At 38.0% G+C, this 14991-nt stretch overlaps 1 protein-coding gene across 1 annotated transcript; it reads left to right on the top strand.

Moving 5' to 3' along the window:
• The first annotated feature begins 9175 nt into the window (after positions 1-9175).
• Positions 9176-9937, top strand: LOC109161996. The gene has a single exon (XM_019310654.1). It carries the CDS (start codon positions 9176-9178, stop codon positions 9935-9937), a length of 762 nt encoding a protein of 253 aa, XP_019166199.1.
• The last annotated feature ends 5054 nt before the right edge of the window (positions 9938-14991 follow it).

The raw sequence follows: 14991 nt of genomic DNA, 5'->3' as shown, positions 1-14991 counted from the left end.
ACGAGATTTTCTACCTTAAGGCACAAGTTGGGAATGATCGAAATGAGCTAAGTATCACTGGACTTAATCTCTCTATTTAAATTGATACTTGTGCTCAAAATAAATTGTTTTATGTGAATAAATTGTTTTACGTATTTTGCATGTATGTTTTTATTCGAAATTTTTTTTGTGATAAAATTGCAATATGTGTTAGGATCTTATTTGTGCATTTGCATGTGTTATTAAACGTGAGATCATATGCCATGCAAATTAATTTGATGAAATGTGCAATTCGTGATTTATTTGATAAGTTGTTTAAAATTGCATGTTTTAATGTGTTAATCAGTTTTTGAGTATGTGTTCATGTTTCTGTAAATTAACTAACTTGTTTGCATGAACAATTTGCTCTAAAAAGTGATTTACCGTGTTTGTTTAATAATATATATGTGTTATGTGCAAAATGTGATTTAAAGTGTTAATTGTATATGTGTTTCGTATATATGCAGTATATGTGATATAATTTGTAATAAAATGTTTTAGAAATCTAGAAGTTAATATTTTTGTTAGTTTCTAAAATATTTTGGAATCTGATTTGTGTGCTAATTATAAAGATGTTTCTAAATGTTAATTTGGAATATGAATGTTAATTTTGTTAGTTTCCAAAATGTGTTTAATTTTTGATTGGAAATTACCGTGTATAAGTTTAATATAATTGGTATGCGTGATTAATTATTTGTGGAGTAATTTTTGCTACTAACGAGAAGTTTGAGTGTTATTATGTTTGTGGTACACGAATTTGAGAAGGAAATCCGGAGATAAATGAGGAAAATTAGAGTTTAATTGGGCATCAAACCTCCACCCATAAAGTCCTACCCTTTCTAAACCTCCACCCAACCTAAACCTCCCCCCATAATCCTCTCTTAAATCAAATCTTTCCAAACAGATTTACCCTCTCTCTCAATCGACACCCCCATCTCGCCTGTCAGAGAAATCACCCTTAATCGATCCCCATAAACAAATCTCAAGGAGATCAGAACCCAAATCCTTCCTAAGTGTCTCTTCAGATCTCCACCCTCTACACCTTACGTGCATTGGGCATTTCTAAAGAGGTGTGAGCATTAAATGTTCTTGTCTGCTCATGATGACATTTTCTCTTACCTCGTAACACCCTCTATCAGATGACTCATCTACCCTAAACTCACCCAATCGACACACCTCAACCAAATGGTACAATTGAGAAGTCTCATCTCTCTCTCTTAAATTCGAAAAACCCCTTCAAGTCATCCTCCTCATATAAACCCCTCACTTATATTTCAAAAACTCTTTCAAGACCTTCAGAATATAAGAAAACTCTCTCTCAAAAATCATCTATCCTCTAACAATCGATCTGATCATCATGGCTCAATCTGGAAGAAAGCAAATTGATCCTATTTTCGCACTCTCGCAACAAGTGACGAATGGGATGGTACTCAATCCTGAGTTTTTCAGACTAGGTTCTACCAACAAGGACACGGCCGAGAAAATTCTTCAAGCTTTAAAAGACTGTGGACTGTTTGATCTCTTCACCTACAACTACTTTGGAACCTTTGAAGAAGATGTAGCCGAATTTTATCTACATGCAGTCGTTGAAAAGGACTTGATTAAATCTAGAGTTGGAGGATCAGAAGTTTCGATCACTGAAGATGACATACACAAGTGCTTCAGTTTTCCTGAATCTCAGATAATGCCAGACTCTCACAGCTATGTTGTTCAAAATTTTTGGAACGAGATTCGTGGTCCTACGGCTCCAATTTTCTCTGATGTATCCGCTAATAAGAATGTACTGAAGTTTGAATATGAGATGTTGGTGGACATGATTTACAAGATTCTTGAACACAAACTGGGAAGTACTGAAGATTTGACTGCATCAACAGTGTGCCTGATGGACGGAATCAGGAAAGGAATAAAATTCAAATGGGCAAAATTTATCTACAGGAAGATGGTTATTTTTGTTCACGCTGCCAAGCCAATGAAGAAACCTGCTGTAGTGGACCGCTTCTATCAAAATGTTGGATATGGTCTCATCATTGGAGAACTGCTAAGGAAGAAGACAATTCCAATGAGAAAACACAAAAATATTGGAATCTACAGAGCACTCTTCAGAAGATTCAGCCCTAATTTTGGAAAAAGGTCAAGCCAAAGAAGAGGACAAGAAGGTGGGAGTTCTACAAGTTCAAAAACACCTCAGAGTTCCAGACTGAGAAAGAGCAAAGCAATCTCAACCTCAAGTAATCAAATGGGATCAAGCAATAGATCAGGAAGAGATCAAGAAGCCATCAGTACGGCTATGGCAGTTGTTCCGCTCAAATATGCCGAACCAAACCTGTTGGCCGAAGGAGTTGACGATACAACAAGAATGGAATTTGCAGGAGTTGATGTGCAAATTTCAAATGATCTACAAAGAAGACTCTCGAGTCAATCTGCAGCCGAAGGAAGTGCAGGACCTATAGTTTTTGACTCAGCTCTCATTCAAGATGATCCAGAGCTGTTGAAAGAATTAATAATTGTGCAAACTTGGATAGAATGGAAACTTGAAAGATATCATTCTTTCATGTCAAAAATCACCCCAGATTTGATACGGAGTGAAGATTTTTCCTTGGAATGGTGCGGAAAGAACGTGATGCTAGATGCACTCAACATGGATTTAAAACAAGTTTATCACATGAAGCTACACGAGAAGGCAGCCAGACAAAAAGGAAAAGCACCAATAAAGGGAGGAAGTACGGCTCAAGACCGTATAGCCGAACAAGAGAGACAGAATGAAATTTCACTTCAGTTAGCTCTACAAAGGTCAGTTTATGACACACATCATTATCCAGGTAACACATCTCTTGTGGATAATGAAATTTTTGATGAAAGAACTGAAGGGACGGCACTCATTGACGTACCAATTATGAGCACTGAAAATCATATGGACATACCTGTGAAAGTCCATGATGCTTCTTTATTAATATCTGATCTGACCCCCACAACAATTAATGTGAATCTGGAGTGCAATGAACAACTTGTGGGATCCAATGAAGCTGAAGTGTCAGTACGAGAAGAAGAAAGAGAACAAGTGTCAGAAGAAAGAAGAAGAGATATACCAGTTGAAGTTGCAGTAGAAGTTGCTACTGAGAGTAGACAACAAATCACAGAGAATCTATCCAGTGTATTGCCAGTAACCATACCGAGTCTACCATGCCTATTGTGAACACTGTTCTAGAAAATGAAGAATTATTTGCAGACAAATACACAAGAACAGAAGTCCTAGAAGAACAAATTGGTGATCTCAATCAAGAAGCCGAATCACCTGAAGAAGAAGGGATGCAACTTATTGATACAGTTGTTCTCACAGATCCGAATAGAAGTCCATTCGAATCCCCTCAAAACGTTGTGCAGATGAATGATCAAGATGATGGCATATTTTCATCTCTATTTGCCAAAGTGGCCGAATCCAGTGATGTTGTTTGTCAAACAATTGGAGAAAAGTTGGTTGAACAAAATCAAAAGCTAGAACAACAACACACGGATACACGAGTCAATCTGAAGGAATTAATGGAGCATCAAAATATTTTGAAGACTCAGATTGACAAAGCAGAAAGAATCTTGAAAGGAGAATTGACAAAAGGCTTACTTGAAGTGATTCAGCTCATGAAGAAGGAACGTGAAGCCGCTGAAAAGATTCACAACGAACGTCACTTGAGCCAAGTCAAGGCAATTGAAGATCAAGGAAGCCGAATCAACAAACTTGAAGTTGAACTCGCAGTTACAACAAACAAGCTAGACAACATACAAACCGTTTCCATTGAAACACACAACAGTGTTGAAACTGTGAAAGCAAACCAAGACCGAGATTTTAAGACCCTTGCATTTTTGGTTGATAACGCCAAAAGGGGGGAAGAAATTCTCAGTCACTTGGCTTTGCAACAACAAGAATTTATTCTTGGAACCCAACAACAGCCAGTAATGTCTACTCAAGGTAGAGGCCGAAGTCGCGGACAATCCTCACAAGGACCATCTCAGATTGGTTTTGCTCAGTTCGCGAATCCTAGTCTTGGTACGAGTACATCGAAGATTGCTGAACAGCGTGGCTGGTTTGAATGCTCTAAGGGTACCGCCACTCAGACAACAATATGGACTAAGGAAAATCTACCAAGCATGATCAAGAAATGGCCTGCAGCCGATCAAGCCCAATGGATCTCGGAGAATAATAAAGAAGAAGAAGGCAAAAGGAAAATAACCGAGATGTGGTATGAATTAAGAGATTTCACTGGAAATATGGGCATGAATCTTGGATAAGAAAGAAGCTTCCAAGAATGTGTCTTATGGTGGGAAAACGGAGTTCTTCCGGGTAACAATATCAAAGAAGCTTTTGGACATTACATGGCCGGACAGCTTACAAAGAAATTTCAAAATGCAAAATTCAAAGATGATTTCTTCAAGCTCAGAGAACATGTCAAGGAAATTTTGAAGAAAGACTCTGGTGTGAAGAAACCTAGAAGGTAATCTGAAAATTCTCTTAAGCTGATATTTTCTATTTTCGAACCTCTGTTGCGTTTTTCTCAATATTTTCAAAATATATCAATAATAATTTCCCATAGTCTATTTTGAGTCTTTAATTTTATTTGTTTAATGTAATTAGACTTTCGTGAATTAAAAGACAAGAAATATGTCAAACGCACGACAAAATTAAAAAAAAAAAAGATGATGATCAAAATAAAATAATTCAAGATGCGTTTAGGAGCTTGTCTAAAAATTTAATTCACAAGTTTCTTTTGATTGTGTCTAGAAAACCATTGTTAAACTCATCTTGGCTTTGTCAAATAAAATTGAGCAAATTCAAGTTGGGTTTCAGAGAAATTGAAATCAATTGAAATTGGCTCCCGCTCCCATCTTGAATTGTTTTCCCTTGTGCAACTTGCTCCCAATTTCAAGCCAATTTCCCGCTCCCATCTTGAATTGATTCCCTTGTGAAACTTCAATTTCAAGCCAATTTCTTGAATTGTTTTCCCTTGTGCAACTTGCTCCCAATTTCAAGCCAATTTCCCGCTCCCATCTTGAATTGATTCCCTTGTGAAACTTCAATTTCAAGCCAATTTCAATTCTACAATTTCAAGCCAATTTCCCGCTCCCATCTTGAATTGATTCCCTTGTGAAACTTCAATTTCAAGCCAATTTCAATTCTACATTGGCTCCCGCTCCCATCTTGAATTGATTCCCTTGTGAAACTTGCTCCCAATTTCAATTGATTTCAAATTACTTGCTCCCAATTTCAATTGATTTCAAATTCCCTTGTGAAACTTGCTCCCAATTCCAATTCCAATTGCATCTCAATTGCCACCCAATTACAAGTCCCAATTTCCACTTGTAATTGGCGCCCAACTCCATCAGATTTAATTAATTTTGGCTTCTCAAATTTTACCTTGTAAAATTGTTGATGGTAAGATTTGAGCTTGAGCCATTTCGCATAACATATCAAGCATCATCCACTTCATCCATACAATTATTAATTAAATCTCCAATCTTCTTTGATGTACTCCTTTCTTTCCATAGATGCTTGATCTCCAAGTCAATTTCATGCATTCTTCCAATCTTAATTTTCTTCACGAAAATTCTTCTGGGATATTTCTTTTAGTAGCGACGTGAATATTGTATCATTCATCTTCTTCTTCAATTTGTCATTTTCTCTAGACAAATTCTTGATTTTAGGCTTTAGAGCTATGAAGCCAAGATGAGTTTCACAATTTTATTTGACAAAGCCAAGATGAGTTTAACAATGGTTTTCTAGACACAATCAAAAGAAACTTGTGAATTAAATTTTTAGACAAGCTCCTAAACGCATCTTGAATTATTTTATTTTGATCATCATCTTTTTTATTTTTTTATTTTGTCGTGCGTTTGACATATTTCTTGTCTTTTAATTCACGAAAGTCTAATTACATTAAAAAAATAAAATTAAAGACTCAAAATAGACCATGGGAAATTATTATTGATATATTTTGAAATTGGGAAATTGAAATTGAAATTAGGGAGCTAGTTTCAGAGAAATTGAAATCAATTGAAATTGGGAGCAAGTTTCACAAGGGAATCAATTCAAGATGGGCGCCAAGCCAATTGAAGTTGTAGTATGGGATGCAAATTCAAGTTGGAGACCGATTCAAATTCAATACCAGGAGAAGTCTGGGAGCCAATTTCGAAGTCAAAGTCAACAATTCAAATTGGGAAGCAATTGAAAGCACCAGGAGAAGTTTGGGAGCCAATTGGAAGTCAAAGTCAATTGGGAGCCAATTATAATGGAGAAATTCAAATTGGGTGTCAAATGCAAAGGAGAAATTCAAATTGGGTGGAAGTTCACAACCAGTCTGAAGTCTGAGAACACCCAGACGTGAGAATGAAGAAGATGAAGATGAACTTACAGTGAAAATATTCTCACAAGGAAAAATAATAGTTTAACTAGTATGGGATTAAATTAATGAATACTTTTAAATCCCAAAGATACAAGGACCACTTCAGAGTTGATCAGAGAAGCCATTCTACACCAAAACAGAGACCCAGATATTCCCACTCAACGTTAAACCAGAGGAATATCAGATGAAGTTTGGGAGCTCATTTACATGGAGATGAAAGTCCATCAAACGGCTAGCTTATCCTTTCTGACATCTTTGCAAAAGATAAGATAAGATCTCTGACAAAAAAGATACAAGATTTAAAAAATGAGAGCGTCTCTTTCCAACGGACAGATTCTCATTACCAGCTATAAAATGATGAAGATATGAAGACTTAAAAAAAAACGAACTTGCGAAGAGTAATAAGAGCAGTTGAGAAAATTCGAACCCATCAAGGGGAACGAATAGAGCAATTAAGCTTAAAAGAGCATAGAGCAAAAAATCTCATTTGGTACAGAGCATACCAAAAATCATCAAGTGAGAAGTGAGAAAAGAAAAAGAACTCAGAGAGGTTCAAAGAAAATATTCTGAGAGTTCAAAAAGCAGAGCAAAAATATCAAGTGCTTTACTTGATATATTCAAAGAGAGAAAACACTCAGAGCTACCAAGAGAAATCATTCCAGAGTGTTTATCTTCATCAAAGTGACCTGCGCATCATTGAAGATCATCTACAGAGTCTCAGAAGAATGGAAGCAAGACAACACTTGTTTTGGAGCAAAACAAGAGGAGGGAGGAAAGTAGCACGGAGCTGTGAAATCCTGGATTGTCACACGGAGCTGTGAGATCCGAAGCAGCAGTGTCGGAGGCACTGGGCGTGATTAGTGCGGGCTTTGTGATCAAAGCACTAGATCACGGGATACGTTTCTACCAGAGTGTGGAAGACGGGGGGAAAGTAACGCGGAGTCGTGAAATCCTGGGATAGTAGCGCGACGACGTGAAACCCGAAGCAGCAGTGTGGTGTCACTGGGCGTGATTACTGCGGGCTTTGTGATCAAAGCACTAGATCACGGAAATTCATTGTATCTTGGAACCAAGGAGTGGTAGATATAGTGAATTGCTCTTGGAGATAAGAGCAAGTGGAGTAGGAGGATTACACCACCTCGCGAACCACTATAATTGTCTTGTGTTCTTTACTGTTTTCTTTACTTACTACTCTTTACATATTCGCTCTACACGAGATATACTGCTCACACAATCTCACACACACTTTATGTTTATTTATTTCCGCTGTGCACCATACTCTAACAATCTAGTTAAGAGTTTTGGTTTATCTCTGGCTTAGCAATTGTTGTGTTGTACGAAAAAGTTTGAAAGTCTATTCACCCCCCCCCCCCCTATACTTTCACCTTATCTCTTTTGGGACCAACAAGGTCTGACGTCGTCGAGCAGCAGCTCAACCCCGCTACCTACAAGTTGCCCAAGATGAAGCCACACGCCGGATTGAGTTTCTTTGTAACAGGTCCAATACCTCTGAATCTCCTATTGAAATCTCTCCTGATAAGCTTGATGATTTAGTCTCTGATGCTATTCCGTCTGCTTTGCCTATTGTTGAAACTGATAATATGAATGCTTTATTATCTGTGAGATCCTCTGTGCCTGATGATCCCCCATGTATCCCTTCTGAAAAATCTGATCCTCTGAAAGATGTTGTTGATGAAGTTTCTAATGAGAAAGATAAATCCTCTGATTTGGCCAACAATCTTAGTTTGGTTGTTTACTCTGCTGAAAAAGTTGCTCTGTCCTCTACTGAAATTGCTGTGTCCCCAAGAGAAATCTGTCCTTCTGAGAATCCCTCCAGCTTGCCAACTGAAATTGAGGCTGCCGGTATCTCAAATTCCCATGCATCTGATCAAATAGATGGGGTGTCAGTCTACACTGCTTCGTCATTGGCTGAGAGCCTTGAACATGTCCGGCACTTTGCAGGTTTACCCTCTGCCTCTATTCCAGAACCGTATCGTGTGATTCATCCTTCTAAGTCCTCGCGTGAAGATGAAAAGATTCTTGCTGAAGTCTATGGTCCACAAGCCCATTTGTCAAAACCCCCTTCGGTTGAGGCTACTACGCATCCTGATTCAACCACCATCAAGATTCGAGAAGTTACTAGTCTTCTTGGAATTTCTTCTGCCCAAGTTTCTGAGACAAGTCACTCTGTGTCTCCAAGTCCTTCTGCTTATTCCCCATCTAAAGAGACGAGAAAATCCAAACGAAAGAGTATCCCCGTGAAAGTGGTTGTGGAATCTGGTGATGACAATCTTGATGTGGCTCAACCTGAGAAGAGGAGAAAGTCTGGTGAGTCAGTCAAAACTGAAGCTAATCCTCCTGTTCAACAAGTGTTCAAAACCCTGCGGTCATCCGTCAAGCAAAAAGGTCCTGCTGTGGTTCCCACATCTTCTACCCAGAATGGGAAACCAATTACTCGCTCCAGAGGACAAAGTATTACGCCTGAGGTTCAACCTTCTGCTGAGAATCCTGACACATCTATCTATAGACCTCAGTTTGTCTCCTCTATTGCCCAAGGAAAATGGTCCACAATGATCCGGAGGGATCTTATTGTTCAGCGGTCTATTGATGAACACCAGTTGAATTCTATTTGCGACATCTTGCCTTTGCTGAGTGAAGTGGGCCTATTGAAGACTGTCTTCTCCATTTGTCCTTATTTGAAGCTTCTGACTTACGAATTATATTGTAATCTCAATGAGGAGATTGACAATTTGTCTGGGACGTGACCAATGCAAATCTTCATTCGCGGTAAATGGTATGTCTTCGGCCCTGACATGATAAATTACTATTATGGTTTGAAAGGTGTGCACGAGGGAGAAATCAAGGACTGGGATTTGGTGGCAAAGACCCTCACAGGTGGACAAACTGATACATGGCCTACTGCTGAAAAAGATTATCTGCCTAGCTCACAGCTCACCTCCAAATATGTCATCTTACATCGTCTTGCTCTTCACAACTGGCTTCCATCGGCTCATTTTCATACGGTCGGCAAGCAATTTGTAGCTCTCTTGTTTCGGATTGGAACAAAAATGTCTATTGATTTAGAGTCCTGGATCTATTATCATATCCTCACTCTGATCCATCCTCGAGAGCAGATGGTACAGTTGCCATTCCCAAATCTGATATTTGGAGTTCTAACAACGCAAGGCCTTGAGCCAATGCATAGTGAGGTGATCAGTCCGGCTCTTCTTTATACTGTTGATCCTCGTCTTTTGATTGGAGGTCACATCCGAGACGTTACACCGGTGATTTCTCCTTTCACTTCTGATGCTGATACAGTGGCTGATGATTCGCCACATGCGAAAGATGTCCAACTCTCTCTACGTCTAAAGGCCAGGGTATCTGAACTTGAGTCTGTTCATGGAATCATTGTGAAGCAGCTGACAGGGGCCCATACTGAATTGGCTACCGTTCTTCTCCGCTTGAGCTTGACTGAATCTGCTGCTGCTGATGCTGCTAAGTCTGACAGTGAGAACCCCTCCAATGCTTGACCGTGTTTTGACTATCATTAGCAAAAAGGGGGAGTGTGGAACTCAGGGGGAGTATTTGATGTTTTTGTACCTTCTGGCCCTGTCTGGGCGACTGATTGTGATGGCACCACCTTATGAAGAATGTTGTTCTGTTCCAGCATAACTTGTATGCTGTGTTTTTGTTATGCTTTGTGATCAGATATTTGGTTTTCTATGCATTTCTATCTTAGTCCTATCTAGTTTGTGTTTTTATAAGTAGTCGAGTTGTTTTGCCAAATAATAGCCAAAGGGGGAGTTTCTTAGTGTTTTAATTTGCTCAAAAAACCCCCCAACATATAATTGGCAATATTATTATGGCAAACTAAGATAGGGTTAGCTTGGTGTCGGTTTGTTCTACAGAGCACTGATTAATCAGATACAGCAACAGAGGGACTGACACTGAAGATCTATTTTAAGAAGATGTTTCCGTTTTACTAAACGCGGTTTAAGAAGTCAATTTTTGGAAAGAAGATCAGTGTATCTGTCTTGGAAAGGTATGGACCGGATCTTTAAGATTACATTCTTCTTATATCTTCCTACCATCTACAATCAGAGATATCTATGGAGAGTGTTCTGATTATGGAACTATAAGTACTCTTATTCGATCAAGAATTAGGGTTACGCTTTTGAGAAGAATGAAAAACTCAGACATATACTAAGAGATTACATCTTTGATTATCATGACTCTTCTCAAGACAATTTGTTCTTGTTGATTATGATGAAGAACTTGAGAAGAGATATCGTTGGACTGCGTCATTGAAGTGGACTGCATCAGAGTTAGCTCTCCAAGTGAAGGGATTTCATTGGACTTCTGTATTCACGGCTCTCCATCTTCAACAATCCACTAAATCAGTGTATACTGGGTACGTACCTTGTGTGGGGCACTTGGGTGAGATTACTGTTCTCTACCTTTGTACATTGGATGATTTGTTAATGGATTGGACGCCTATGTGATCGTCCCCCAGATGTAGATACACACTGTATCGAACTGGGTAAACATCTTGTGTGTTGTTCTTTTCGCTGTCTGCCTTAGTTTATTCTTTCCGCAAGCTAATTAGTGTTCTAGCTATCTGACTGATATCATCGCTGAATCTGTCAGACTAATTCGTCATTCATTTAATTAATATCATTAAATTGAGAGAATTCAAAATTACATAAGCTTTATTATTTTTTTACCAATTAATTAATATTCATATTAATTTGGGCGGGAATGTGGAAGAGGAGGATTTTACTTTAATTAATAGTATAAATTGGGGTAATTAATAATTAATAAATTATTATATCTTTATAAAATTACGCAGAATTTCAAACGAATTTTCTAATTTATTAAGTAGAATTTGTGTCCATTATTTTCAAAATTATAATAATTTAATTATTCTCAGAATTAGGGAACCATTTTCTGTTTTTATGTACATAATTACTTTAATCTGTGATAACAATTCATTAGATATTAGTTAATTTTCATATAAAATTTTGTTACCAATTAAGCTTATTAATTTTTTACTAATTAATTAATATTCATATTAATTTGGGCTAGAATGTTGTAAAGGAGGATTTTACTTTTATTAATATTATAGAATTATAGATTATAGATATTATAGATTATAAATAGATTTGCAAGCATCTTGTGCTTAGATGGAATGTAGTAACCTTTTTCATATGGGAGGTTATGAGATCGAGCTTCAATGAAGGCGTAGTTGTTAATAGAATTAGCATTTGAAAAAAGATTAATTTCATTTTGAAATCATTGGTTCACATATTTCAATTATTTATTTTTTCCTTAATTATTCGCATTGTAAATATAAATGATATTGCAATAATTAATTTATGATATTTATCAAATTGTATTTTTTAATATAAAATTTAATCATTTTTAGGGATTAAAAAATATTTTAATATTATTTTTTATTAGTAAGTATTTGTATTTTTAAAATATTTTTCGGCAACCCAAACACTCCCTTAGTCTCTAATAAAAAACTCATAAAGAAAAGTCATTTCATTAAGAAAATTAAAACTAATTAATGTTAATCTAATAATGCTATATTTATATGTAACTGTACATTTATTTCATTTTGAAATTATTGGTTCACATATTTGAATTATTTATTTTTTCTTTAATTATTATTGTTGGAAATATCTCCTTGAGCAGCCACTCCTCAGCCTCATTAAGGCAGTTTCTCCTTGAGAAGAGGAGTAGTTGTCTTGGGCAGACTGTTCCATTTATTTTGTCTCTTTCATTTATTATGTCTGTTCCCTATGCTCTTTCTTTTGCCTATATATTGTGTTGTAATCTGATGTTCTAAGTATGAATGTAAGAAATAGAAAGTACTTTCAGTTCTTCTTCAAGCCTTTCAACATGGTATCAGAGCCACCTTTTTGGGGCCTGAAAATTACTCCTGTTTCCAACCGATGAACACTGTTCATCTGTCCATCTTGACGATCTGGTGCAGCAAACCTCTGAAGGAAGCTCCGGCAACTCTGGCCCTCTTTTCCAACCACCAGAAACCTCCACACGCGCTTCCACGCGCCGCCTCCCTAACTGCCCTCCGACGCCATGCGCTTCCACGCGCTGGCGCGTGACATCATCTCCGGCGACCTTTTCCGGCCAAAATTTCCAGATCTTCTTATCTTCTTGCTGCGACCCTACCCTGAGTTTTTCTCATTTTTTTGACCATTATGGCAGGTGAAGAAATTATTAACAGTGTCCAGAATACTCCTCTCCTAGTTCAAACTAAAGTATATGTTCCAAATCTCTCTGGGAGTTTAACTATCACTACTGAAAAACTTGTTGGGTCCCAAAATTATGAAGATTGGGCATCAGCTGTGGAGCTATGGTTTATAGGTCAAGGGGTGGTTGATCACCTCACTACCACAGCTGTAGAAATTCAGAATGAAAGGAATATTTGGGAGAGAGTTGATGCCCAATTATGCAGTTTATTGTGGCAGTCCCTTGCTCCTGATTTAATCCCCATGTTTAGACCTTTCAAAACCTGTTTTTCAGTGTGGAAACAAGCTCAATCTATTTATACCAATGACATCTCTCGCTTTTACTTCATTGTAAGTGAGATATTAAACATTAAGAAATCAGAAATGTCCATGGAAAAATTTCTGGGGAAAATCCAAGGACTCATGGCTGAATTCAATAAACTCATGCCTATTGGAGGATCACCCGAAGAGCAACTTACTCAACGTGACAAGTTCTTTGTCGTTCTTACTCTTGCCAAGCTTGAACCAGAATTTGAGCAACTCCGAAACAGTATACTCGGTGATGGAGCTGTGCCAAACACCAAGGAAATGTTCAAAAGACTTCTTCAAGTCTCTTATATTCATAATGGAAATACATCATCATCAACCATTACTGATCATTTTGCTCTTACTACTCAAAGTCATCATGGTCACAATAGAGGAAGAGTTCGAGGTAGCAGCCGTGGTGGCCGAGGTGGAGGACGGAATTCTACTACTCGTTTTTGTGATTTTTGCAACAAACAAGGGCACACTCGCGAAGCTTGCTGGAAACTTCATGGAAAACCAACTAAGGTTAACATAGTTCAATCTGGAGATTCAAATATTGAGGACTCAAATACACAAGTTATCTCAAAGGCTGAGTATGCAGAATTCTTGTAATTAAAGGCTGCCAAGACAACCATTTCTCCTGACATCTCCCATACTGCTCTTGCTTCACAATCAAACTCAGTTTGGGTTTTAGACTCTGGAGCCACCGATCACATATCTGGTAATCCCTCCTTTTTCTCCCAAATTGATTTCTCAGATTCTCTCCCATCTGTTACCTTTGGTGATGGATCAAAGGGAAAAGCTAGAGGAATTGGAAGAGTCACTATACATTCCTTCTCTTTAGACCATGTGCTTTACATTCCCGGTTGCCCTTTTAACTTGATTTCAATTCATCAGCTTACTCATTCTCTTAACTGCTTGGTTACTTTTTCCTCTGATTCTGTGGTTATTCAGGACCGGCAGACGAGGGAGACGATTGGTAGGGGGCATGAATCACGAGGACTCTACCATCTTCTATGTTCCACCAAGACCAACGAAGCTTGCATGGCTTCTCTTGCACCCCTCCTCAACCATTGTCATCTAGGGCACCCAAACATCAATAAATTAAAACAACTTGTTCCCAGTTTGTCCAATTTAAAAGAAATACAATGTGAGTCTTGTCAACTTGGGAAGCACTCAAGGTTCTCATATCCTAGTAGAGTAAATAGGAGGACTAATACACCATTTTCTTTAGTTCACTCCGATGTTTGGGGACCATGACGTGTTCCAACCACCTTGGGGTTCTCATATTTTGTTGTCTTCATTGATGATTTTTCTCGATGTAGTTGGGTCTTCCTAATGAAAAATCGTTTTGAACTTTTTGCTGTGTTCCAAAAATGCTGTAATGAAATCAGAAATCAATTTGGAGTTTCTCTCAAAGTCCTTCGCAGTGATAATGCCAAAGAATATTTTTCAAACTCTTTCACTTCATTCTTTTCCTCACATGGAATGCTCCATGAATCTTCCTGTGCTAGAACTCCTCAAAAAAATGGTATTGCTGAACGGAAAATTCGTCATCTTGTTGACACAGCCCGCACTTTGCTCATTCACCACCAGGTTCCTAAGAAATTTTGGGGGGATGCTATACTTCATTCTTGTTATCTCATAAATCGAATGCCTTCCTCTATCTTGCAAGGGACAAATCCTCTTAATCTTTTACTCCCACAGGAACCTCTCTACAAGCTTCCATTACGGGTTTTTGGGTGTACCTGCTTCGTCCATGATTCCTCACCAGGACGAGACAAACTTGATGCCAAGGCAATAAAATGTGTGTTCATTGGGTACTCTCGCCTCCAGAAAGGTTTTAGGTGTTATTGTCCTAAAACACACCGTTTCTATATCTCCTTTAATGTCACATTCTTTGAAACTACCCCATTTTTCCTTTCCACTTCAGTTGAAGAATCTGACTTCTTAGGAAAACCACTTGAAGCCATAGAAATTCTCCCCGTCCCTACTTTCACAGAGCATGTGTCTCCTGATGTTCC

Source organism: Ipomoea nil, unplaced genomic scaffold, assembly GCF_001879475.1.
Source record: "Ipomoea nil cultivar Tokyo-kokei standard unplaced genomic scaffold, Asagao_1.1 scaffold0117, whole genome shotgun sequence".
Classification (NCBI taxonomy): Eukaryota; Viridiplantae; Streptophyta; class Magnoliopsida; order Solanales; family Convolvulaceae; genus Ipomoea; species Ipomoea nil.
The sequence above is the reverse complement of the archived record's forward strand: the minus strand, read 5'-3'. Positions and strand labels throughout refer to the sequence as shown.

Excerpts from the sequence above, each read along its gene's own strand:
- LOC109161996 (XM_019310654.1), top strand. The coding sequence starts at position 9,176 with ATGCAAATCTTCATTCGCGGTAAATGGTATGTCTTCGGCCCTGACATG.